At 48.2% G+C, this 24,435-nt stretch overlaps 5 protein-coding genes across 5 annotated transcripts; 2 read left to right on the forward strand and 3 right to left on the reverse strand.

Annotated features, from left to right (window-relative positions):
* Positions 1-1,895: 1,895 nt before the first annotated feature.
* On the forward strand, positions 1,896-14,478 carry FSUBG_12545 (coenzyme a synthetase; the record flags this gene model as incomplete). Its single annotated transcript, XM_036677344.1, has 17 exons — positions 1,896-2,797; positions 2,846-3,145; positions 3,195-6,890; positions 7,403-7,667; positions 7,720-8,503; positions 8,550-8,847; positions 8,899-8,918; positions 9,245-9,304; positions 9,650-9,821; positions 9,893-10,106; positions 10,158-10,476; positions 10,542-10,724; positions 10,780-12,866; positions 13,636-14,050; positions 14,099-14,116; positions 14,173-14,317; positions 14,406-14,478. The coding sequence occupies 17 exons, from the start codon at positions 1,896-1,898 to the stop codon at positions 14,476-14,478; spliced, it is 9,951 nt and encodes a 3,316-aa protein (XP_036531979.1).
* A 257-nt stretch (positions 14,479-14,735) lies between these two features.
* Positions 14,736-15,991, reverse strand: FSUBG_12546 (YPC1-alkaline ceramidase; the record flags this gene model as incomplete). Its single annotated transcript, XM_036677345.1, has 6 exons — positions 14,736-14,763; positions 14,939-14,958; positions 15,064-15,405; positions 15,463-15,630; positions 15,695-15,841; positions 15,899-15,991. The coding sequence occupies 6 exons, from the start codon at positions 15,989-15,991 to the stop codon at positions 14,736-14,738; spliced, it is 798 nt and encodes a 265-aa protein (XP_036531980.1).
* Positions 15,992-17,066: 1,075 nt separating this feature from the next.
* On the forward strand, positions 17,067-18,927 carry FSUBG_12547 (arachidonate 5-lipoxygenase; the record flags this gene model as incomplete). Its single annotated transcript, XM_036677346.1, has 3 exons — positions 17,067-17,366; positions 17,424-18,012; positions 18,065-18,927. 3 exons carry the CDS (start codon positions 17,067-17,069, stop codon positions 18,925-18,927), a joined length of 1,752 nt encoding a protein of 583 aa, XP_036531981.1.
* Positions 18,928-20,978: 2,051 nt separating this feature from the next.
* Positions 20,979-22,211, reverse strand: FSUBG_12548 (uncharacterized protein; the record flags this gene model as incomplete). The annotated part of the gene is made up of 4 exons (XM_036677347.1): positions 20,979-21,344; positions 21,397-21,478; positions 21,528-22,077; positions 22,127-22,211. The coding sequence occupies 4 exons, from the start codon at positions 22,209-22,211 to the stop codon at positions 20,979-20,981; spliced, it is 1,083 nt and encodes a 360-aa protein (XP_036531982.1).
* A 655-nt stretch (positions 22,212-22,866) lies between these two features.
* Positions 22,867-24,332, reverse strand: FSUBG_12549 (salicylate hydroxylase; the record flags this gene model as incomplete). The annotated part of the gene is made up of 3 exons (XM_036677348.1): positions 22,867-22,926; positions 23,038-23,313; positions 23,367-24,332. The coding sequence occupies 3 exons, from the start codon at positions 24,330-24,332 to the stop codon at positions 22,867-22,869; spliced, it is 1,302 nt and encodes a 433-aa protein (XP_036531983.1).
* Positions 24,333-24,435: the final 103 nt, after the last annotated feature.

The following is a 24,435-nucleotide window of genomic DNA, read 5'->3' on the forward strand; positions in this document are numbered from 1 at the left end:
AGGTTTCAACCTTGATAAGGAGAAGCGGGACAAACGGCAGCATGGTCTGTAGGTTCTACGGCAAGAGTAGGCATGGTGATATGCAGGGTATACACAATGTGACACCCGAGGGTAATAGTGATTGGCTATGCTGAGTACTGGGATATTCAGTGCAACAAAGGTGATGGCTGGAAGTTGACGAGTCATTATTTCTCGCTGGCACATGACATTCGATGTATTCTTCAACGAGGCTATAGGCTTGTGCATAGGCTTGGTGACATATTACTATTACCTTTTCTTCTTCAGAGACGAGCCAGATGCAGCATCGGCAAGGAATCGATGCCCAGGCATAATAACTGACTACTGATACCAGTATGAAACCTTGATCATGGTATCTTTTGTAGATGCGAGCCTTCTCCTTCAAGTCTCACAACCCATGCCGCCTTATAAGGCAACCTGTGCATGATGAATCCGCCAGCCACTAATACGTCTTTCGGCAGTTGCTCTCACGACCTTCCAGTTACGATTCGTTAGCCCAATCTTGCGATAGTGAGATGAAGTCCAGTAAGGTTTCGGGGAGCAAAAAGAGGCGGGAAACCCGCGTAGGCACAAGGTTCAATAGACGGGGCCGTCTCGATATAGATTTACGGGTGGCCCAATGACAGCTGACGTGTCGAAGTCCCACTCTGGAAGGTAGTTAATAATCTAGAAACACTTTATCGGAGGATTTATTACCCCGTGATACTGACATTATCCTTACTATAGTCTTATCTTGGCGATGCTGGTTAGTTATGGGGATAAGCTTGATGGTTCGCTTAATTCATGGAATGTCCAAGCTGGAGCAAATGCCATGACACGCCGTGAGATGCCCGTCTCAGCTGGGCAGTGAGTCCTGTGCAGAGAAGGGAATATTCTTTTTCTAAACTCAAAGCAGTAATGATAACATGCTCAGCTATATCACCTGCATCGTGAGGTGCCTTACATCCAACCGCTGCGCCATTCGGCCGCTGTAATTTCCAACCCTGCCTGACTCATAAATCCCCAAGCCTACCTCGTGTCCAACTACCGATCTACAAATCCCTGAGCAATCCCCGGACCTTTTGAAACTCGCTCACTTATCAGACTGATATCATCAGGGCTCGTGAGCTGAGCTTACGTGTTTCCCTCCGAGACCGGGGTCGTAGATCCCTGCACCATGCGGCTCAAAGACCATGTTACATCACCCCAACCAATCGGGAAATAGATGAACAGGGACATTTACGGTTCAACCTGTTACATTGACGTAAACTCAATCGGTGGATATAACGCAAAGAGCCATAGCCTCAACTTATGGACTTTTCACGAGTCAAGAAAACCATTCGTCGTCGTAAGTCTTTGTGACATCAGCGCACGAACCGCTTCTGCACGGCCACCAAGGGAAAAACAACATGTCACTCCGCCCTTTAGTCTACACCAAGCGCCGGCACTGTCCTGCTGATTAACCCGTGGCAATGCCGGGCAGTCCACCCACTCAGGCTTCGAGTATGGAGCCCAAGAGGAAATGCCGTGAAGATCGAATCGGATCTACAGGAGAATCCCTTGTCGTAAATCGGGGCGCCAATAAGTCTAAGTGGGATGGAGTGGACCGGCGGTAGGACCTTTGTGATTTGATTTCAGGTTTGGATAATCTTCGGCCGTGTCATTGCAGATTAAACTTCATATTCTGCCTGTTGATCTATCGGCGAGACGAAATTGGGTAAAAAGTGGAAGGGCTGTGATGAGAGTTGGAGTTGTTATATAGAGATGGAAGAGCGCTGTGATAAAGAGGATTATCAGATTTTCATTACTCTGAGTCAAAGGATCATCTTTATTACCGCTTTGTTCATCGAGATATGAGTGTTCCTTGCTTGTTGCGGGAGCTGTGCGACCTCCCGTCAATGGCGGTCAAGCAGAGTCAACAATTCAAGTCCATTGTAGCACTCAATCCAGACAGAGCTGATCTCTTGGCTGCAATTCCTACAACCCAACAACATTCCATCTCCTCCCTGTATACTTTATGTTGTCTTCTCGAGGAATTACCTGGTCAATGGCCAGTATTCCAACTCATCAAGACTTATACACGACTCTACACACAACTCCCAGAAGATGCCAAGACAAACAGCACTGACGAGCTCTGTTCCTTCATTGAGAAGACTTCAGCGCTAGTTAAGAGCTCATATACATCCTTTGCGCAGTTCATTGGCTGCGATGACAAGCCAGCCCTACGAGCCCCCACAGATGAGGATGTCATCACCCATCGCGAACTACGACAATTCGTTGACAACTTCCAACTTCCTGTTGATACATCAACCAAGAGACCTGTTGTTTCGATCGCATTACCAAATGGACCGTTACTAGCAGCAACATGCGTCGCTGTCACGACTTACTACACCGCATCACCAATCAACCCCGCCGCTGGAGCAGAACAATTCCGAGCAGACATTCTCCAAGCACGAGCAGACTTTATCCTCACAACGAAGGATGAGTACACAAAGCTCCAACTAGATGCTAGTTGGGTCCCAGATAACAAGATCCGGATCTTCATCATGGACTGGACTCGAGATGAGGGCATTTCGCTAAGGACAGTCGATGGAGAAGCTATCCCCACTGGTAGTGCTGAGCGAGTCGCTAACAAGGCTGATGACATTGGCCTGATTCTCTTCACGAGCGGAACGTCGGGTACCAAGAAGGTAGTCCCACTGACAGTGCACTCTATCATCGCTGGCGTTGCTTTCGTCATTGAATCATGGGGTCTTACAGCTAGTGACATCTGTCTGAACATGATGCCCCTCTACCACGTGTAAGTCACTTCACCATCCTGCCCAACGCTCCATCTGACAGGAGAAAGAGGAGGTTTAGTTCGCAACATCTTTGCACCGATATTCTCTGGCGGTTCTACGGTTTGCTGTCCCTCCTTCGATGCCAATCTGTTCTGGGACGTGGCTGAGACCATTCAACCAACATGGTACTACGCTTCACCATCGATGCACTCCATCATCATCGCAGAAGCAGCTGCACGACCTGAGGCTTTGCAAAGAAGTCGGATACGGCTAGCTTGTAATGCTGCTGGTGGATTGTTACCATCTCTGGCGTATCAATTGAGGGATACGTTCAACTGTGTCGTCTTACCAAGCTATGGAATGACAGAGTAAGTCATTTCCCCTCTAGCCAACCGTGATAAATGCGAACAGACTTAGATGCATGCCCATATCTACACCTCCACTAAACTACCGTCTCGATCGTGAAGGTACATCAGGTATCAGCACCGGCCCCGAACTCACTATCCTCGACTGGTCCGAACGAGCCGTCATAAATGGCAGCGTCGGTCGAATCTGTATTCGCGGCGAACCTGTATTCCCTGGGTATCTCAGACCCGATGGTACATACGACAAGTCACCTTTCAACGAAGCCGGTTGGTTCGATACCGGTGATCTTGGATACATGGACAATGATGGATATCTTTACATCACCGGTCGGAGCAAAGAGGTCATCAACCGCGGCGGAGAGTTGATTTCTCCATTTGAAGTTGAGAATGCCATTATGACGGCTTCGAGAGCGAGTGAGTCACCCATCTATGGAAGGGTTTCACAGGCTTTGGCGTTTTCGGCATTGCATGATGTTCTGCAAGAAGTCGTCGCTATTGTGCTCATCACACCTCTTGGTGCTCCTCGTGTTGATCTGAGGACTCTTCATGGCGCAATGAAGTCTTCTCTACAGCAAGCGAAGTGGCCTGTTTTGATCACTTACATGGATGACCTTCCGAAGAACAACAACAAGGTCCTACGTATCAAGCTTGGTCAACGGCTGGGATTTCCTTGTGTTTCTGATGATACACCTTATATGGCCAGGCATTGGGATGCTGCTTGCCCTCCAGCTGATACACCCTTGTCAGAGCCTATCCGATGCTTGCCTTGCTCTGTTGACTACACAAAGCTTGCGATTCATATTCAGGCCATTGTACCAGACCTCGACGTTTTTTGTCTCCCCAGCACTCACGGTGGTTCTCCAGAAGCCGTCCTTGCGCCTAAAAAGACAGAGGTCACCGTTGGCCCTGAAATTTCCAGCATCATTCGACATCGACTGGCATCTACCATCGACAACTACATGATCCCTACCGAGATTCACATCATGGCTCACCCATTCCAGAAGGATTCATCTGGAGACATCGACGTGGAAGTACTACGAGCAGAGCTCGAACAACTTCAAATGGCTTCTATAAACGAACTGACCGCCAGCACAGAGGGACTCGTCGCCAAAGCCTTCGCCGAAGTCCTATCCATCCCACCCCCTGATATTCCCCGCGACGCAGACTTCTTCAGTCTAGGCGGCGACTCCCTTCGCGCTGGTCGTCTTCTCTCCATGCTCCGTAGCGAGTTCAGTATCAGCCTTCCCATCACAGCAATCTTCAACGGCGGCACCGTTACCACCATTGCTGCCCATATCGACAAGATGCTCGATAGCAAGACCAATGAGTCTGATCAACCTGGTGCTATCGTCGGATGTACCGAGACTTACAGTTCCACCAACCCCTTCCTTATGATCCTGCAGCTCTTCCCCCTCGTGGTCTTCTACCCCCTCCGCCGCGCAGTCCAATGGACAATCTTCTTCGTAACCCTCGCGCACTCCCAAAAACTCCCCACCAACCATTCCCTCCCCGGCCGGTTTCTCAACCTCTGTGTCTCCATGCTCATCGCGCGCATCATCATGGGTTTTGTATCACCCATCGTCGGCATCATCTGTAAATGGCTCATCATCGGTCGCTATCGCGAAGGACTTTACCCAATGTGGGGAATGTATCATACCCGATGGTGGCTTGTGCAAAAGATTATTGCGATCTGTGGCAAGGGCTTCTTTGATGCGAATGAGACGACGGAGAGGATTTACTGTCGCCTTATGGGGGCCAAGATTGGCAGGAATGTTAAGCTTGAGGGTGCGACGATTGGAGAGTGGGATTTGATTGAGATTGGGGATGACTGTAACCTTACAAAATGCATCTGTCGACCTTTTGCTGCTGAGGGGAATACGTCGATGTATCTTGGTCGCATCACCATCGGAAGCAACTGCTCTGTTGGAGTCTCTTCTATCATTGCGCCTGGGACTACCATGCCGTCTGATACATGCCTCGGCTTCAATTCATCGAGCTGGGAGATGCAGGACGCGAGTGAGGAGTACAGAGACCAGCTTCCAAGCCAGAAGCCCAAGCCTCATTGGGTGTTGAACCTGCTCTTCACCACGCCCCTTAAGCTCATCGGCCTGTTCCTCTCTGCAGTCCCTTGGATGGCCGGCCTTGTCGGAATGGTCACTACACAGGGCCAAAACGTGAAACACAAGGCTCCATTGAGGAGCAGTGTGGACTGGTTCACTCAACCCAACCGAATCGCCTACCATTATCTCGCGCTGGCTCTTGGATGCTTATTTGGTCCATTCTTCCTGTTCGGGTTCGTCATCTTGGTCAAGTCTATTCTAGACTGTATCTTTGGAAAGCTCAAGGCCAGCTCGCGATCCACGGTGGATATCTGGAGAGCGAACCTGATCAAGACGCTGTTGCCTGAGGGGAAGCTTCACCAGATGACTTCCTTGTTTGGACAGCACTACGAGGCGACATCTATTGCGCTGAGGATGCTGGGTGCTAAGATTGGTGAGCGCGTGTACTGGCCTGGTACTGGTCCAAGCATCGGTGACTACCACCTCATTGACGTTGGTAACGACGTAGTCTTTGGCTCGCGTTCTCACCTCGTTACTTCTGATGGGATCGGTTCCGAGAAGGTCACCATCCAAGACCGTGCCATGATCGCTGATCGAGTTTGCCTCCTCCCCGGCGTCACAGTTGGTAATCGTACTACCATGGGATCTGGGGCGCTGACCAAGAGAAATGGCAACTATGTGTCTGACGGTACCTATGTTGGCTCCAAAGCAGGAGATGCAGTCTGCTTGTCAACTGGTAGTGACACCAAGGTCTCTCGGTCTCACATCCGCAACATGCAGTCGGAGGATACCCTGACCAACGGAAAGAAGTTCAAGGATGAGAAGGACCGTCCTGATACCCAACCTAGCACTACATCTGGAAGTGATGCAGAGGGCAGTGACGGCAAAGATGACTGGGCACAGCATCTTTCCCCGTTCGGTCGAGCTTTCTACCTAAAGCTAGCACCATATCATGTCCTGGGCTCCTTCGCCATCTTCCTTTACTCTGCCTTCTTCACAGTCTTCACCGCTGTCTACTGGGATGTCCCCAGCGTCTCATCCATTCAGTTCGTGGGCATCATGTTCCGGAGCTCTTTTCCCCGTGGCATGAACGTCTGGTTCGACCTTGTCGCCATCTTCCTGACCATGCTGGCCGGCATCGCCGTCCTCTCCACCATCCAGTCCGTTCTTGCGCTGGCGATCATCATTGGATCTAAGTGGCTACTCATGGGTCGTCGCAAAGCTGGTAACTACGATTGGGACAAGTCTCCGTACTGCCAGCGTTGGCAGATCTTCCTCAGCATTGAGCGCCTTCGCCGACAGTGCTACAAGGGCAATGGTATTCTCAATCTCCTCACTGGAACACACTGGATGGTCATTTACTTCAAGCTCATGGGTGCCAAGATTGGCAAAGACTGCGCACTCTTTGTTAACGGCACCCCAAGCCTTATGTTCACGGAGCCCGATCTTATAACTCTCGGCGATCGCGTCGTTGTCGATGACGCCAGTGTCGTCGCGCACATCAACACACGTGGCAAGTTCGACTTGAACAGGGTTGAGATTGGCGACAGATGCGTGCTTCGAACAGGCAGTCGGCTTTTGAGCGGTGCGCAGATGAAGAGCGACAGCTGCTTGCTGGAGCATACGCTTATCATGGGTGGCGACGTTGTCGAGAAGAGAAGGACAATGCAGGGTTGGCCAGCGGAGGAGTTTAGCGGGAAACGGATCTGATTTACATGTGGGGGGGTGATTGGGTGGTATAGCATATAGAATTCCTTGTAATGGCGTTTGGTTCGGTAGCAATAGATGGTCTTCATTCCAGTCGTTCGATTTTGGCTTAGTTCCGGTTCGCCGATGTGCCTGACTGGCGATGCTTTCATCGCGCGACTTTCCTCGCTAGGCCCGATTGAGGATCGAAATAGAACAAGCTTCACTAGTCACTGAGCTAGCTACAAGCTGGTATGCTATTCAAGGTCTTGAAAGTCCGGAATACGGCATTCCAACTGGGTCTGGACTCTGTCATGTGATTACAGATAGGATTTAGAACAAATCTCCTTTTCTCCATCTCTAGGCATCCTTCTTCCAGCTGTCATAGCGAGAATGCTGGACATAAAGATGTCATATTCATATGAGCAGCTCTTTGTCAAGCCTAACTATCTCTTGTGGCAAGTTAGCTACATATTGTGACAAACCAATTGGACATTGCTAACTTCGAATGCAGGCTCAAAAACGCTCTGATCGGTATCTCAGTCCTGACGTTTTCCACTGTCGTCTTCTTCGCGCTCCATACATCGCCTCACCTCCCGTTCCGACCGAGCACTATTGAGACTTCATGGGTTCCATCAGACCCGCCAGCATGGCCACCGCAGCCAGCTGAGAATAGCCGATACACCGACCGGCTCGTCAATTACAAACCAGAACATCCTGTATTGAGTGAGGTGCAGCCCATAGAATCCAAGCGTCTTGCCGTGTTGCTACCAACCTTTGTAAGACCTTTATTTTCCACCATTTCGCTTACGAATCTAACACTATATCTAGGATGGACATTTCCCTCAAGTCTTTCGCTATTTTCAATCCGTCAAATGTCTATGCGTCGACCATGACAAAGTGGACTGGCACATCATCGTATCCAACTCTGCCGAAGTCGAAGGCCTCACCAAGCTTCTTTCGACCCTCGAAGACTGCAACCAGACGTTCAGTAGGTGGAATACACCAAAGGACAACATTCCCGGAAAGGATCCGGTCTTCAACATCGTGAACCTCTACGACATTCTCCCAGCCAGGCTTCGACCGGACCTTACACCCGAAGACACGAGCGGTCTGCTGAAGAAATATGATAAATATGCTTATCAATCTATCAAGAAGATGTCCGCAGCTGAGCATTTTGACTACGACTTGGCCATGTGGCTCGACTCCGAGGCGATATTTGTTACACCGGGCAAAATCAGAGATATTTTTGAGGGGCATCTGCAAAACCCCATCGTCTGGCGATCGAGAATGTCATTTCAAGACCGAGAGAAATTTCTGATGAGCAAAGCAGCAGCGACTCTCGGGCGGTCGATTGATTCTTTTGGGGATCAGCTTTGGTTGCTGGAGTCTCTCCAGTGGATCATTGAGAAGCCTATATGGAATGACATGGTCTCGTCCGTTGAGATGGCGCACGGTGGCAACTTTTGGGATATTTGGATTGAGAACTCTTATCCTTTTGAGTTGCTGGTGTATTACCTCCATATCATCGCACGCAAGATGGAGACTGCCAATTCGATCTTTTCGAATTATCGTATCCTGGAAACCGAGCGTGAGCTTATTCGTTTTGGACTAGGTAAGTATTGCTTCCCCCGTTTGTGGTCAAATCTAACTGTTTCCAGCTGAGTCTATCTCAGAAATGGAGGGCCGAAGAGGAACGGGGTTTATGGAAAGACTCCCCCATCTCATCACGAAGCCTCACTCGGTTTTAGCACCGAACTTGGTAGCGTTCTGCAAAAGCTATTCACTTCGTGCGTTGAGAATGGATAACGTGGATAACTTTGAAGAGACGGCCCTCGACAGTTTTCTGATTGATGGGGATATCAAGATGTTGGTATCGGGAGCACCAGATATTCACAAGTGGTGGGATGACCGGATACAGAATGGCGAGAATATCAATAATACCGCAACCAACTATAGGTAAAGAAAAGGTAGCTATAAATGTAGAGATATTTAACCTTCTTTTCATAGAAGGAAAGATTGGATATTAGGTACAGCAGAAGGCTTAGTCAGACCTGCTTACTCTCATATGCCTTGCATGGTGTATTGTGGCTTGCCTCTTGATTATTAGGCAGCAACTGGGCAGCATTGCCTCAGCTCAGTCTTGGCATTAATGGTTTCGGCTAACACAGGTTCAATTTATCTTCTTCACTTCAACCATTTTCATCAGACACGAGCTCATTCGCGCTCATCCCTTGCTGGTTTATACTAAAAGTATTTCGAGCTAAGACGCGCGATGCAACCACCAGCCGCCGCGTCTATCAACCCAAAATAACCATCTCAGAGAAACCCTACAGGCGCTCTACGTGTATTCCAGCTAAGATCGCAGCGATGGAAGACCCTGAGAAATCTAAGGCTGTTAAACTTCTTTCACTTGGTATGTGACTTTTGTTGTTCAAATTCTCCACTCCCCATCACGATCTGTTTGATTAACACTTGGTGGATGGCGGTGGCATTCGTGGACTCTCCTCTTTGATTGTTCTCAAACACTTGATGAAAAGGGTGAATTTTGCAAATCCACCAAAGCCATGCGACTATTTTGACCTTATCGGAGGCACAAGTACGGGAGGGTATGTACTGCCATCACTCCTTTTACTATGTGATCCGATGTCTAACGAATATCTTCTTTACTCTGCAGCCTGATTGCCATCATGCTCGGCAGGCTTCACATGAGTGTGGATGGATGAATGCATTGACAAATATCTCAAACTCTCAGAAGCAGCTTTCAGCCTCAAGAGAGTCAAATCCAACGTTTTTGGTAGAAGCAAAGACGTCTGGAAGGCTTTGGGAAAATACCAGTCCGATATTCTCGCTGAGCAGTTCATCAAGACATCGGGATCACTGGAGGGCGACGAACAGGCCTCATTCTATGAGACTAACGGAAAGTGCAAAGTGTAAGTATACTCCACAGTTTGCCGACCTTTGATCGGGGCATTTGACTATTATGCGTTCCGACCACTTGTAGCTTTGTGTGTGCCCATTCAAAAGCCAACAACACCCCTGTCAATATTCGTTCATACACCACGAGTACCTCGGTTGATAGTCTGTCCTTGTCCCATTGTAAGATCTGGGAAGCTGCACGGGCAACCTCAGCCGCATCTGGATTCTTCGATCCCATCAAGATCGGCTGGCAAGATTTTGTCGACGGTGCAACTGGTAGAAACAACCCAGTCGACGAGGTATTGAGCGAGGCTAAAAGTATCTGGCCCGATGCTCTATCCAAAATTTAGTGTTTTGTGAGCATTGGGACAGGTATCCCCGAGCCAAAAGACTTCGGAGAGAATTTGGCGGAGATCAAGAAAGCAATTATCGCCATCACTACTGAGACCGAAGACACAGAGCGGCGCTTTTACGAGAACCATGAGTCCTTTGGACTTGGCGGTCGATATTTTCGTTTCAACGTCGACAAAGGCTTACGGGATGTCAGCTTGGACGAGTTTGACAAGGTTGGGAAGATCATGATCGCGACAGAATCTTACTTGAGCGGACCTCGAGTCCAGGATATTATTCAAGAGTTGGTCCAGGTGGTTCCCGTGTCGTCGGTATATGGTAGGTAATTGTCATGCTCGAGTGTTTTGTCAGAGTGTTGTTATTAAAGTAAAGTCCTCTATTAGCTACTGTCGCCGAAAAGGATAAGAACGACTATCTGAATTGGCTCCCGTATCTCGATACACGAAGCACCCATAACGAGGCGAGACGCTATCGCACCGACAGCACAACTGGAAACTGGTTTCTTGAACATAGCTTTAAAGATTGGAAAGCCAAGTCGAATTCTTTCATGTGGTTACATGCAAATGGTACGCACTCATCCTTCGTAGAATGCACTGATATTCTATTACTAAGATATCTTAGCTGGCTCAGGAAAGACTATTCTGTCTTCCACGATCATCAACCATATCGAAAAGCAGGGAGAGGGAACAGTGGCATTTTTGTATTTCTCTTACCACATGGATAAGGACCAAACACACCTCTCAAGGTTGTTCCGAATCTCCCTCATACTGCAGATTCTTAGACCTCTGATTGAGCCCGTGGGACCTAACTTCCTAGTACCAAGGAGGTTCCGGGAGCTCTATCATAAGTATCAGCCATCACAAGAACCAAGTGACGAAGACCTCGAAGCGATTCTTCGTTACTTACTGGACTTGACACCTCAGACATTCATCATTGTCGATGCTTTGGATGAATGTAGTCCCAGTGGGGACCAACTGGATGTCATTGAGACACTGGGCACTATTTCACTGATGGCCAAAACCGAGTGTCATATCATCATAACGAGTCGAAAGGAACAACTTATCGAAGAGGCCATCCGAGATCTAACATTAGACAAGAAGATCATCCCGTTCGACATTGCCGAGGTCAATGCTGACATTTCCCACCATCTGTTGAATGTGGTCAAGTCAAAGCCATACTCAAAATGGTCTCCTGAATTACAAAACGAAGTTATAAAACATCTCGTAAACCGGGCCGATGGTGTGTTTCGATGGGCTGACTTGCAGATTCGAGCATTGGCAGGGCAAGTAAGAGAGAAGGATGTTCGGCGAGCACTCTCACGACTTCCCCAAGGCTTGGAAGCAACATACGAGAGGATGTTGAACAGGATAGACGATCAAGACAAGTTTGAAGAGGCATATGCTGTCTTTAGGTGGATTGCCTTCTCGACAACGAGATTGAACTTGGCAGCTGTGTCAGAGTTGGCAGCTTTCGAGATTGAGGACCCTGATTGTTCACCGGAGTCTGATGACTTCTCGATTACTTTCAGCACTCGTAATCGATTTGATGAGCCTACGGAAATGCAGAAACTTCTTTCTAGCCTCGTCATTATTCCTGGTGACGATAACCCGTACCGAACCTTTCCTTCCTTTGCGCACAGCACCGTACTGGAGTATCTGACGAGTCCAAGGGTTTTCCCCACAAAATTTCGCCTGGACCGTATGGATGCTACTTGGTTCATCTTGAAAAGCTCATGGGCGTATATGAGGCACTACGATACGTCAACCCAGCGATCCAAGGTCAAACCTTATCCACTCCTGGAATATGCCTGCTATCAGCTTTGGGAATGTGCCCTGGAACTCACGCGGCGCAGCATAAGCTTAAAAGGTCAGGTCTCAAAACATATGACTTCGACATCAACTGAGGGACTTTCAAGCGATGGAACTTCCTCGAAATTCTCAGTCTGGTGGTTCTGTCACAGGATGGAACTCCCAAAGAACTTCCTAACCATGACTGTGCTCGACCTTTTGAGTTCCTCAGAACTGCAACATCAAGTGCCGTCTTGGGATTCTCTTTACTTGACAACTTCTATTAGCAACGGTACACTGCTGATCGATGCTGCTGGGGCTGGTGAGTCCAGAGTTGTCAAACTTCTCCTTGATATGAGGCCCATTGAAGAGAATTTGAGGTTTCTAGACATGGCGTTGCGAGGTGCGAGCAGGAAGCCCAGGGACCTATTTAAACCCTACAGGAGTATCATATCGGGTGGCGAGAATACCACCGTGTTGACAGAACTGCTTCAAGTGGGTGCCGATGTTAATGGCGTCAGTTTGTCAGGCGATGCAGCGATACATCTCGCTGCCACTCATGGCCACATCGATATTGTCACGTTTCTCAGTGAAGGGCAAGAAGTGCATCGAGATAGTCCCAACAGGAAAGGAGAGACTCCACTCTTGCTGGCTTCCATGCACAGTCACACAGCTATTGTCGCACTGCTACTAAGTCTCCGTGGTTCTGTATCCCACCGGGGGGATGAAGAGGGCAGGACTCCGCTGTCTTGGGCAGCTACGAGAGGTAACAAGGCAGTTTTCGAGCTCCTGCATCGGGATCAGATTGTGGACGTGAACAAGGAAGACTGCCATGGACGTACACCGTTGATCTGGGCCTCAATCGCCGGGCAGGGGGATTACATCAAAAGCCTATTAAACGATCCGAGAGTTGAGCCAGACGTACGTGATCATTTGGGTAGAACCGCTGTATCTTGGGCCGCATTTGGTGGGCATTACCACCTACTGGGAACGTTGTGGCTAGACTCCCGAGTCACGAAATACCCATGTGACTATGAGGGGAGAGATCTGTTATCTTATGCGTGTGGAAAGGGCCATACTCCTTGATGGGCAAATTGCTCTCGGCAACCGATCTCGATATCAACAGACCAGATTTCTATCAACGAACGCCACTGATATGGGCAAGACTTCGAGGGTACTCTGACATTCAGAAATTATTACTAGATGATCCAAGAGTCCTCGATCTAGTCCCAGAAAGGCATCCAACGCTTGTAACCGCGTCCGTACAGCTTTCCGATGAATATATTTGGGACAACCCTATGACACCGCCATGTAACAGGGTCGCGGGACAAAGGGAAGCCAGTAATACTATTCCGTTAAAAGAGATATGCATTTCCAGGATATCCACCGTCGATGTTGTTGATTCTGAGATTTGGTCTCTTGAATTTTCTCATGACGGTAGGTACTTGGCAGTTTGTCAGGATTCAAGCCATGTTCTTGTCTGGAACGTATCCACAGGCCGGCCCAAGGTCTCACTCCCAGGGCATGACGGGGGAGTTCCCAACGCTGCTTGTGGACCGAACAGTTCAACGTTACTGACATGTTGTCGTGATGGTTATTTGCGTCTCTGGGATGTTGAGGTGAGCTCGTGATTGTGGAACTTCGAGACAAACGGTCCTTTGGTAACTTTACTAATACTCTATTTACACAGCGTGCAGTTCAGCTAAGATGTTTCAGACACCCCAGTGGAGAGCCGTTATCACACTGTGGGATGCAGGAGCAACAGTCTTTCCTCGCCGGTTCTCTAGATGACATCCATGGTTTCATAGAGGGCGCCGTTGACGTCGAAACCCCGACCTTCTGGGAAACGAGACATCGTATGCAGTATTTCCAATTCTTCCCCGATGGCAAACGCGTTGCCGCGATCGATGATGTAGTCACGCTTTATATCTACACTGCCGATGATCAGAATATAGAGCGCAGAATACGGCTTTCGAGCCGTGCTAGTTACCTCTCGGTTAGTAAGGATTCAAAGAGCATTCTGGTGCGGCTGGCAAGCGGGAGCATGCTCTTGGTCGACTCAGCGACTGGTTCCATTCGCGCTCTGTCGCGTGGCGGAACTCCTAGTAATTATGTAATTGGGTGTTGCTTTGGGGGATATAATGAATCTCTAGTTCTTACTGGGGGTGAAGGTAAACTATCCGTGCATTTCTGTCTTATACACTTCTGACTAACTTGATACATATAGATGGCTATCTCTTCATTTGGGACCGAGCTACGGGGAATTTGGTCTCCCGAGTTAAAGCTCATAGTGCACGTTACAACGACGTTGCTGTTCATCCGGCCTGTTCCTCGCTGTTTGCATCCTGCAGCGATAATGGGACGTTTTCCTTGTATGTCTTGTGAATCACATCATTAGCTTTCTGTATGATATTCGAGATCTGGCAGCGGCTAACTTTGATACAGCTGGAAAATTAATAGCTCGAGTCGGGATAGCGCTCTGATAAAGAAGATTTGTGCTTGGTATGAGGATGTTAGAACCCCTACAAAGTAATAGTAAAATAATCAAAGACAGCCTACGGGAGCATATTTCGGGATATACTATGTAGAATGGGGAAGATCTGTATTTCATACATATTTATTTTGGTTAAATTTGTTCAGACTCTGCTACTACCATTGACTAAACTACATAGTATCCCGAGCCAAGCTATTCATTCACGCGCAGGTTACTTCGGTGCAAGTCATGTGCTTGCTTTCTCGGCTGTATGTATCACTGTTACTATTAGCGATGACAGCGCTGATGATGCACAACTACAGCTCCTTCTTTCCCAAACTCGAACTACACACGGTATCAGTCTTTGTATACGGTAGCCTCTTGTGTTTTAGGTGTTCCCCGGAGGGAACCACATTGGGAAGGGACAGCAGTATATGTGGCCAATGCAAGATGTATTGTTCTTGCAGACCATTTAAACAGTGCCTAAGCCAAATACCCCAAGTGATAAAGTAGTTCACACCCAGGCCAGTCATCAGGTGCCTAGATCTCATTAGTCAAATAACGACACACAATCTCAGTGCAATAACATACCACCACTGCCACTTGTTAGCTGTCTGAATGTGAGAAGTACTAAGTTGTACGTACCCCATGGCCTTCTAGGAGTATGCCCCATGGCAATCCTAGCTGATGTCTCCATCGGACGAGATCACCGCACCGTATGTTGTCAAATTTCCAGGCGGCAATACCTGCGGCACATGTGATGAACCCCATGGCGATAATCCATCGCATTTCACGAATAATAACCTGATCTCTTCGGGCTTCCTTGTCTGACAGCAAAGTCCGTTGGGGTTTGTTTGCGTACTTCTCCCGCAACGTGGGACGCAAAATTGCTTCCATCGTGTACAGACTCCGGAACACTGTGGCAAGGAAAAGGATGCCAAAGGCATTCTGGTGGAATGCGGGGTTTTGAATGTAGTGGTAATATGCCTGGGAGGAAGAATCAATTTGGTGATATGCCATGCTGGAAGGATTTGAACCACATACTGTGATGGAGACAGAAAGCAGAAAGAGTCCGATCCCGAGGAAGATCGAGAACAAGCGAGACCTGTCGTGTGTGAAGATTGCATAGCAGAGGATGGATGTTGTATAGATCATGGAAAGCTCATCTACGAGCTGCATGGGGTCTAGGTTCCTGTCAGCGAACTTGAACAGCTTTGAGGAAAGGGAATACGATACATGATAAGGTCGCGTGAAAAGCAAAACTGCCGCAGCCTACCAGCAAATAGCCCAGGTATGCGATGACAAATACCGTGTCATGTTGGTACTTGAGGCAATTCCGCACTCCTCGAACGCCAAGCGCGATGAATAAGGCGTTGGTCAAAGTGTTGGTGATTTCAGCAGCGTAATGGCTAATGACGTAGTCCTGGTAGGTATTAGCTATGAAGTATTGCGGTGGTGAGAGGTGTTGGAAATGACTGACTTCTTCGCACCAGTTCAAGGTGGAAGTTGGCTGGCCCCAAAATCCTTCTTGTGGTGGAGGGTATGGAATACGGGGACTGAGGTTCTCGAACATGATGAAATGTGGCGGCTCCGCTATAGGTCTCAGATTTGGTTCAAGGGGTCAAGATTGCCTAGTGGGTGGGTGCTTCGGGGAAATCCGTTGTTGAGTCTCCAGGACTTGGGGAAGGGCGTTCACATCTACTATTTATTGTTTGACACTTTTTTATTCCGCTCTATGTATTCAACATCAGTGTTTTGCTGGTGTTATGTGTTTTGTCAAGGGCCCTCCAATTCCGGGTCCCGCGGGTTGTGACACACAAGCCTACACAGGCCTCGGCCCTCCCTCCATGACGCAGCGGATAGAAATTGCCGTTAATTGGCCTACCTACGGCACCGTTCGGGCCCGACCTCCAGACTTGAGCTACTATCTGCGTGTCGTGAACCACGCGACAGCCTCGACCGCCACCAATATAGCGCCTCAAAGGGCCTCACCAGAGCTAATAGAGGTCCAGATGAGCCGTCTATCTTAAGAGTCTCCACCAATACCATAGTGGTGGGATGCCTAATAAACTCAATTGCGAGCCGCTCCCACAACAAGATGAATAAAGAAGACTATGTCAGAGTGTATCGGTTGGTTGTTTGGTATCTAAAGACGATATCAGCGATAATAAAAGGCAGTGCGCACCAATGCACCCATCGTGGTAATTTAATAGAGCCGCGGGCACCGACAGCCCAGCCGACAGTGCCCCAAACTTTTGAGAGCCAATGCTACACAGCTATTTGCCGTGCCCCGTTTAGACTTCAGCTAAGTGACTTGCTGTATTCCGTGCTGGTCTAGGTTAGCTCCAAGCGACAAGTGTCGACGGCCAATAACACATCGAGACATTCTACCAAAATGCCTGACCAATTGCTGCAGCGATGATGATATTTAAGATTTGGGGCGTGCTTGAGGAATGGAACTGAAAGTCAATCGGTTAGCGCTAGCACTGCAAAAATAATACGAATTTACAGCCGTTTCGGCCGTTAGCCTTGTGGACGCCCGCCAGATGTCGCATACTAATTATTTATATAAGGTATCTCATTCCCAACCGCTCCATCGACTGCCTTTGAGCCATAGATTGTTCCTTATCTTCGACATTTGATTCAGAATGCTTTTGAATATCGCGTTACTGCTTAATGCCGCGGGCGCCATCGCAGCAGCGAATCGACCGCAGCCGTTCTCACTCCCTTCGAGCGACTCCCCCAGTCGAGCTGCCGCAATTGACAAGACGCGTCAAGGTTTTCAATATGGAAAAGACGATACACTCATTGGTGTTAACCCATGGCCTGCGGGGCCACTGGGGAAAAAGGCCGTCAAGGAGCAGTTCAATGCGTTTATAGCAACCGAGGAACCTTACTTGAAGAGCGTGGACCAGGATACTGCCCACGCGCAGAAGTCCCTAAACGGGGTGAGTGACAAGCATGCATGCGTCCGATGATGTAATTGCTAATTCTTCAATATCAAGACCCTCCATTTAAACTCGTTCGAAGACTATCTGAAGCTATACGATGGCCAGTGGCAGAAGAGCGTTCCCCGCGGTCTCGCCGATGGCGTCCTTCGCAATGCCAAGTCCGATCTGTATTTTTCAATGGAGCGCCTCTCCGTACACCCCGAAAGCCTACGACGAGTCAAGCCGGACGAGCGTGTAGCGCTGCGCGTACAAGACAGTATTGCCCGAAAGATCACAACCAAGACACAGCGATCTCTCCAGAAAGAAGGGCGATTATTCATCGTCGATCACAGCAGTCTGGCGAACCTGACTTTGACAAAGGGTCGTTATGCCGGTGCTTGTGAGGCGCTGTTCTTTATTCACCCTTCTTCAGGGGATTTCTTGCCATTGGCTATTCGTCCCAACAACGGCTCGCCTTTGGTGTACACTCCTCTCGATGAGGAGAATGACTGGACTTTGGCCAAGATCATGCTTAACGCCAATGATGTCTGGCACAACCAGTGGTATCACCTCGCGGCAGCTCACATCTCTTCTGATCTCATCTACATGTCAGCTACCCGATCATTCAGCGACATGCACCCAGTCTGGGGCCTGATCCGTCGCGGTAAGTTTTACTAAAGAGTTTCTCAGATAGCAGAACTGATCGTCTCGTGTAGTTGCTGTTAACTCCTTTGCATATCGCCCGGGAGCTAGTGCAACGCTCGTTAACCCCGGCGGCGACATCGAGAAGAATTTCGCTTGGAACGGTGGCCAGGCAATCAAGTACAGCAAACAAGAGTGGAAGACGGAGTGCGCCCCTTGGCAGGCCAACTATCTCGAAGCGAAGCTCAAGCGACGTGGTTTGATCGAGTGCAACTACGGTCCCGAGTTGAAGTCCTTCCCATACTATGAGGATGCTTCAGTCATACTCGGTGCTCTACGAACCTTTATTAACGCGTACGTTCACGCATATTACCCTTCGGACGCCGCCATCACCGCGGATAAAGAGCTCGTCGCATGGTTCCACGAGGCAGCCCATGCAGCCTCTATAGTCGACTTCCCCTCCTCCATCTCCACCAGATCAGAACTGGTCGCCGTGCTCTCGCATCATGCCTATATCATCACAATCATGCACGGTTCGCTGAACACCAACAGTCTCGTGCATTACAGCGCCGTTTTGCCAATGCACCCGTTGTCGCTTTACAAACCGTTACCGAAGCAAAAGGGCATCTCCAGCATCGTGCCATTTCTTCCAGACCTAGAAGCCTCGATTCAGCACATCGCGCTCGTCGCCTCATTCAATAGAGGACAGATTGGCAATACTACTGATTCGTTGCATTTACTTTTCGAAGAACCCCAGTTCCATTCCCGCATCAACAAGAAGGCGCGCGCCGCTGTGGAAGTGTATTCGGCTACTTTGTCTAGGTTCAGTAAAGATGTCAAAGGGAGAACGCTTGATGGCGATGGGTACAGTCAAGGAATGCCGTTTGTGTGGAATCTCTACGATCCAAGCACGGCACCTGGCATCCTTGCCGCTTAGAAGACCATCGTCCTAATGGTCCGCTGCTGTTTATATATCCAGGCTTTGTGTAAGATATGAAGTATATATCAATACATAAGAGCCTAACTACAAGACCCTCTCTCTATATGACTATAGACTGAAGTTAGTAATGTCTTGTAACCGAAGGTATAAGCTATTCAAACAGCCTAAAGTGATAGTTGAAAAGGTATAAACGTTATTTTGAGTTGATAGACCCCACTGCTAAGGCTCACATCACGCGCCTCACACGTAGCCAGGTCTTAGTAACTCCACCCCTATCGTGTTTCACGGGTCGCAACATGTGCACTATTATACTGTCAGTTCCTTCCTCAAAGAGCTTAGTGTACGTCAAACTTACTGCGAATGCTCCAGAATCATCTCCAGGAGCAATATATAACTGACAATCGTTTGTATCTGAAGCGGAAAGTTTAAAGTCGCTGTCAGCGAGTAGTTACGAAGCATTGAAACCTAAACCTGCTGATCTTAACTTCGGATATTGTTTTTCCACCGCTTAGCTTTACGGCCTGGTCATTCTGGTCGTATAAAGGCAGCACCAAAGGCGGGTTCTTATATCTAACAGAAACAGAACCTTGAAAACCTAATTGTCATAAGTCGTGTTATCAGTAAAGCTACGTATGGCAGTGGCTTTTAGACTAATTCTAGAGAATAACTATCTACTCCATATTTGGGTTAGCATAGAATAGTAGTCATTGTTTTTTACTACAGGTACAGCACTATAAAGGGTTAAATTATTATTTACTAAGCCTTTACTCGCACATTTACATGCGTTAGATATATAGGGAGTTATATCTATTAGGCTTGGTATAGCAATTGCTATAGCGATTACTATTTTGTGCCAAACCTGCTCCGTATTGTCATCCATCATGCTCATTATGTTACAAAGTAGGGATAATGTATGGGGCTGCAGAAGTCTACTCGTGTAAGGCGCGTGATGTGAGCATCGGCAGTGGGGCCTATTAACTCAAATAACACTTACATTAAATCAGTTCAGGCGGTATACCAGCTACCTAGCATATTTGCCCAAGAGCAGAAGTGTACTCGGTGAGCTTGATACGTGGTCAAAAGCTGATGTTACTATAGAGAACTTAATGCACCGAACTGTTATAGCTGAACCCTGGAGGTATGGGCAACTCGCTTTGGAGAATACGAGCACACGGACAATACAAAATACTATAAAATGTCAGAAACCTCCTCTCTGTTTTGCTTTCTGATTCTTCCAACTTACCTATTATTATCAACAGTAACTATTACTATTATACACAAATACCTCACCTACCTTTACCTTTCAACATACCAATAACTGCATCTACAAGTAAGTCTCCCCTTTTTTATTATATACGAATATTCAGGCAATAGATTGTTAATACTTCCGTCTACAGAACATGCAATCATCACTCGTTTTCACCATTTTTCTGGCCACAGCTGTTTGGGCTGATAGCTGTAAAGAATGCCAGCGCTTTAGTATTCAATCAAAGTCGACTGCTTGTCCCGATGATAACAACAATTGTGTAATGGGTACCTGCAGCGACAAGTTTGTCTTTCTTCATTGTTGCTGCCCAGATTCGAATCCTCATGTCGGTTGTGGATCTGAGTGTAACTAGTGGAGGGTAAGGAGAGTGAGAGATGGGGGGAATATTAAAATGTTGAGAAAGTCATGGGTTGCTGATTAACGTCGACATGAAAGATCCCAGCAGTGACGAAGTAGCTCACCAATCTATCCAAACTACGCATGACCTGGCACGCGACATGTACCATGACGACAGATAGTTCCAGTTTCACGATGGTACGCAGTGCTCAGGCACGTATGTCCGTAACCAACAGTAACTAAGTGTTAGCAGCAGCCCTGATAACACAAACCCCGATGCCGGGCAGCCTAGGACTCAAGAAGCAGATAAGAACTTTTTTTTTTATCTGTGTGGCTTTGGTGCACATATTATAATTAATATACATTCCAAGTCTTTCCCTCCGAGACGTTCACTACTCAGTCATCGAGTCATGAGCCCAAGTGCCCTGCAACCTTAAGTCTGCACTCATCCTGAAACTGTCGCAAGCTGTAGAACCACAAAGCTTTGAATTCCTCCTGCTAAGAAACCGACAAAGCTGGACCACTCCGTCGGAGCAGTGACATATAGGGGCGGTGCTATAACCGTGCAGATCAATGCTAGCAACATTGGAGGCACCCAAATGCGCTTCCGCAATCGCGGATCAGCCCTCAAAAGGATTCCAGAAATGAATAAAGTAAACCCTTGCGTAATGCAGCTTTGCAAGAGAAACCAGAAATCTGCGTCTTTTGTAGTTCCCGGTGTATGGTCTGAGTAGTTGTAGGCAAAGGCAAAAGTCCAGACATTAGAAAATGTTGTTCCGATGAATGTCAACCAGAGCATTGTAGTGAATATCTGTGAGACGAAGCTAAGTTCATGTTCAAAGTTGGTCACAAGATATACGTACACCAGACTGTGTTGAAAGACCTGCTTTAGTGTCTTGGGGCGAGACTTTCGGTTGCGCTTGGACCTTGCGTGCTATTTCGGGCCTATAGTATGTTTTAGCTCGCTTCCTGTGTGGTTTAATGGAGGACTTACCATTTTGCAACCGCTCGAGGAGACTGTGAATGCTGATGGTATAGACTGAGTGCGCTTTCGAGAAGATCCCATCGCTCGGAAAGCACCAGTCGATAATCAGAGGTAAGCACCCCCGCCGATCCTGCATCAAGTACTGCAGCCTCTATATCAGAGGCATATTCAGTGATTCTCTCGAGGTTGTCCAGCGTAGGTTGGTGTATTTCATCATCCGTCAGGAGAATCTGAGACAGAAATGAAAAGGCTCGTCCCCAGTAGTAAAGGATATGTCTCTCCTTGAGGTAGAGGCTACTGAACACAAAGCGTCCCGAATCGACATCTCGTATCTGAGTTATGATCGTTTCCAGATCGTCCAGGTCGTTCAGAGCCAAACTCTGCGCTGTTACATCACCTGCGTTGAGCCTACCAGACACGATTTGCTGGTAGAAATGCTGACAATAGACAAGAAGAAAGTGGTCTACTTTAGACAAGCTGCGCGCCAGAGCATACAGCTCTTCATCTTTGAGCGCAGGCCCGTAGTTGCTGTTGATAATTGCTTTCGGCGGTTGGATTGCTATTGGTATCAGTAACTATAGTGCAAGGCCGCGATCGTGTGTACTTACAAGGAGAGAGCCATCCCACGTTGGTTCGCCTGTACGGAGCTCGCTGTGAGCTTTCTCCTTCACTGTAAGATGTCGTTGAGGCCATGATTAAAGGTTCTTTAACCTTTCGACTTAATCGCACGATGATAGACTGGTTGCCTTGGGTAGGCGGGGAAAGCTGGAGAGGAATTTACTGGAATTAAAGTAGTTATTGATAGAGGCGCAGCCTATCAGCCGTGTATTTATTAGTGGAGGCGCAGCCCCGTCGTGTTTTCAGCTATATGCATGTCTTAGACATTTTAGCCTGAGTTAGCTAGTTCATAGTAATCAAGTTACGGTGTAATGGGCGCAGTATACTAATTAGTAGAGGCGCAGCTCCGTAGTGTGTTCAGCTGTATGCATGTCCTAGACATTTCGGCCTGAGTTGGCTGGTTCATAGTAATCAAGTTGCGGTGTAATGGGCGCAGTATACTAATTAGTAGAGGCGCAGCTCCGTAGTGTGTTCAGCTGTATGCATGTCCTAGACATTTCGGCCTGAATTGGCTAGTTCATAGTAATCAAGTTGCGGTGTAATAGGCGCAGTATACTAATTAGTAGAGGCGCAGCTCTATAGTGTATTCAGCTGTATGCATGTCCTAGACATTTTGGCCTGAGTTAGCTAGTTTATAGTAATCTAGTTACAGAATGATGAAAATCTCAAATTCTCCCATTGAATAACCATAGGACTATTGCGGTTTATGTTGAGATTAACAATATCATTACTAACGGCCACCGCCAATAGATGACTTTCTTGGTGCAAGGTTGCAGGCACGCAATGATAGCTATATTGCAAGTAAGTAATGTAAATAATAGACCTATTAAAATAATATTATGCCTAGGATGATTTATCCATATAGTACTAGTTCCTCTCATGGTAGCTCAAAGGTTCTTACGTCCCGCTTGAAGTAATCTTCCTGTTGATGATTTTTGAGCAGAAGATAGATCCAAGTCGCGAATTCCATCAAGATACTCCATAGCCATGAAGACGAATTTCCAGCGTTCCAGCGAAACATCGTCTCATCGTGCAGCTTCTTAATGTCACCCCGTCTTAAGGCCTCGTAGGCCTCCATTATATAAGGGACACCCTTTGATATACCTTTGCCGCGTACGTGGGAGAACAGGACAGCATCTTCAATAGCGATACCGGTACTTTCGCCCTGGGGTGGCATCTGTTTCTTAATGTCAGATTTAATAACCGGTGAGAATAGGGTACACTACTTACAGCGTGAGCGGCATCTCCCAGAAGAAGCACTCTCCCCTTCCTCCATCTTCCTTCTGGAGGAAGCATATAGACAGGATAGAAGTACCAATCGCTTTCGTTAATGATGGTCTCCAGTCCGTTGATGCTGCCTTTCTTGAAGCGAGCCGCAATATCCCGTCTAAGTGTGACTTTGTCTTCTCCCAAAGCCTTCCATCCTTCCCGTGCGTCTTGGTTCTCTGCCATTGGCATCATCGCTAGGGCATACACCTTTGCCCTCGATGGTTCAAAGTAGGTCATCAAGAACGACCCATTATGACCTTGAACCATAGTAGAGTCCCGCAGGATTGGCTTTCCGCTTGATGTTGCCACATCAACATGTCCAGGGGAATCACATTTGACGTAGCCGTAGGCGATGGCACGGCCAGAATAGGTCTTCTTCCTTTCACGATCCACAACCATGGTCCGAACGACAGAGTGTATCCCGTCGCACCCGAGGAGGATATCGCAACTGATAGATTCGTGCGACTTATCGGCATCAAAGTGCACGTCAACACGAACTGTTCCCTCGCCATCTCCCTGATCGTCCACGTGTTGTATGTCGGTGACTCTCGCACCATAACGCAAGTTGACACGGTCCTGAGGCAATTCAGCAACGGCATCCGCCATACACTGCACAAGATGATGCCTCATCACTCTCAGCACATCCGTTCCCGGGGACATCTGCCCCAGTGTGCGACCAGTTCGAAGAGCCACGACGTCGACACCTCGGATCGGGATACCCAGCTTTCGTAATCGTGATCCGACGCCAAGAGCATCGAGGTAGCGAAGCGCCAAGGGTGTTAGCATAATTGTTCCTCCGAGCGTTTCAACTTTTGGGCGCAGTTCGAGAATAGTAATACGGACCGGCGAGCCTTGGATGGTGGTTTGGGAGAGTGCGAGGGCGGCGGCGAGGCCCGCTGGACCGGCGCCAATAATGATGATATGCATTATATTTGCTATGGCAGATCTAGCGACAGTCTTTCAGTCAGTTTTGAATGGAGAATGACGAACAGGTGATGCTCCCGGGCGTCCATCTTATAGTTGGGGGAAC

Source organism: Fusarium subglutinans, assembly GCF_013396075.1.
Source record: "Fusarium subglutinans strain NRRL 66333 chromosome Unknown NRRL66333_c0000274, whole genome shotgun sequence".
In the NCBI taxonomy this organism is placed as follows: domain Eukaryota; kingdom Fungi; phylum Ascomycota; class Sordariomycetes; order Hypocreales; family Nectriaceae; genus Fusarium; species Fusarium subglutinans.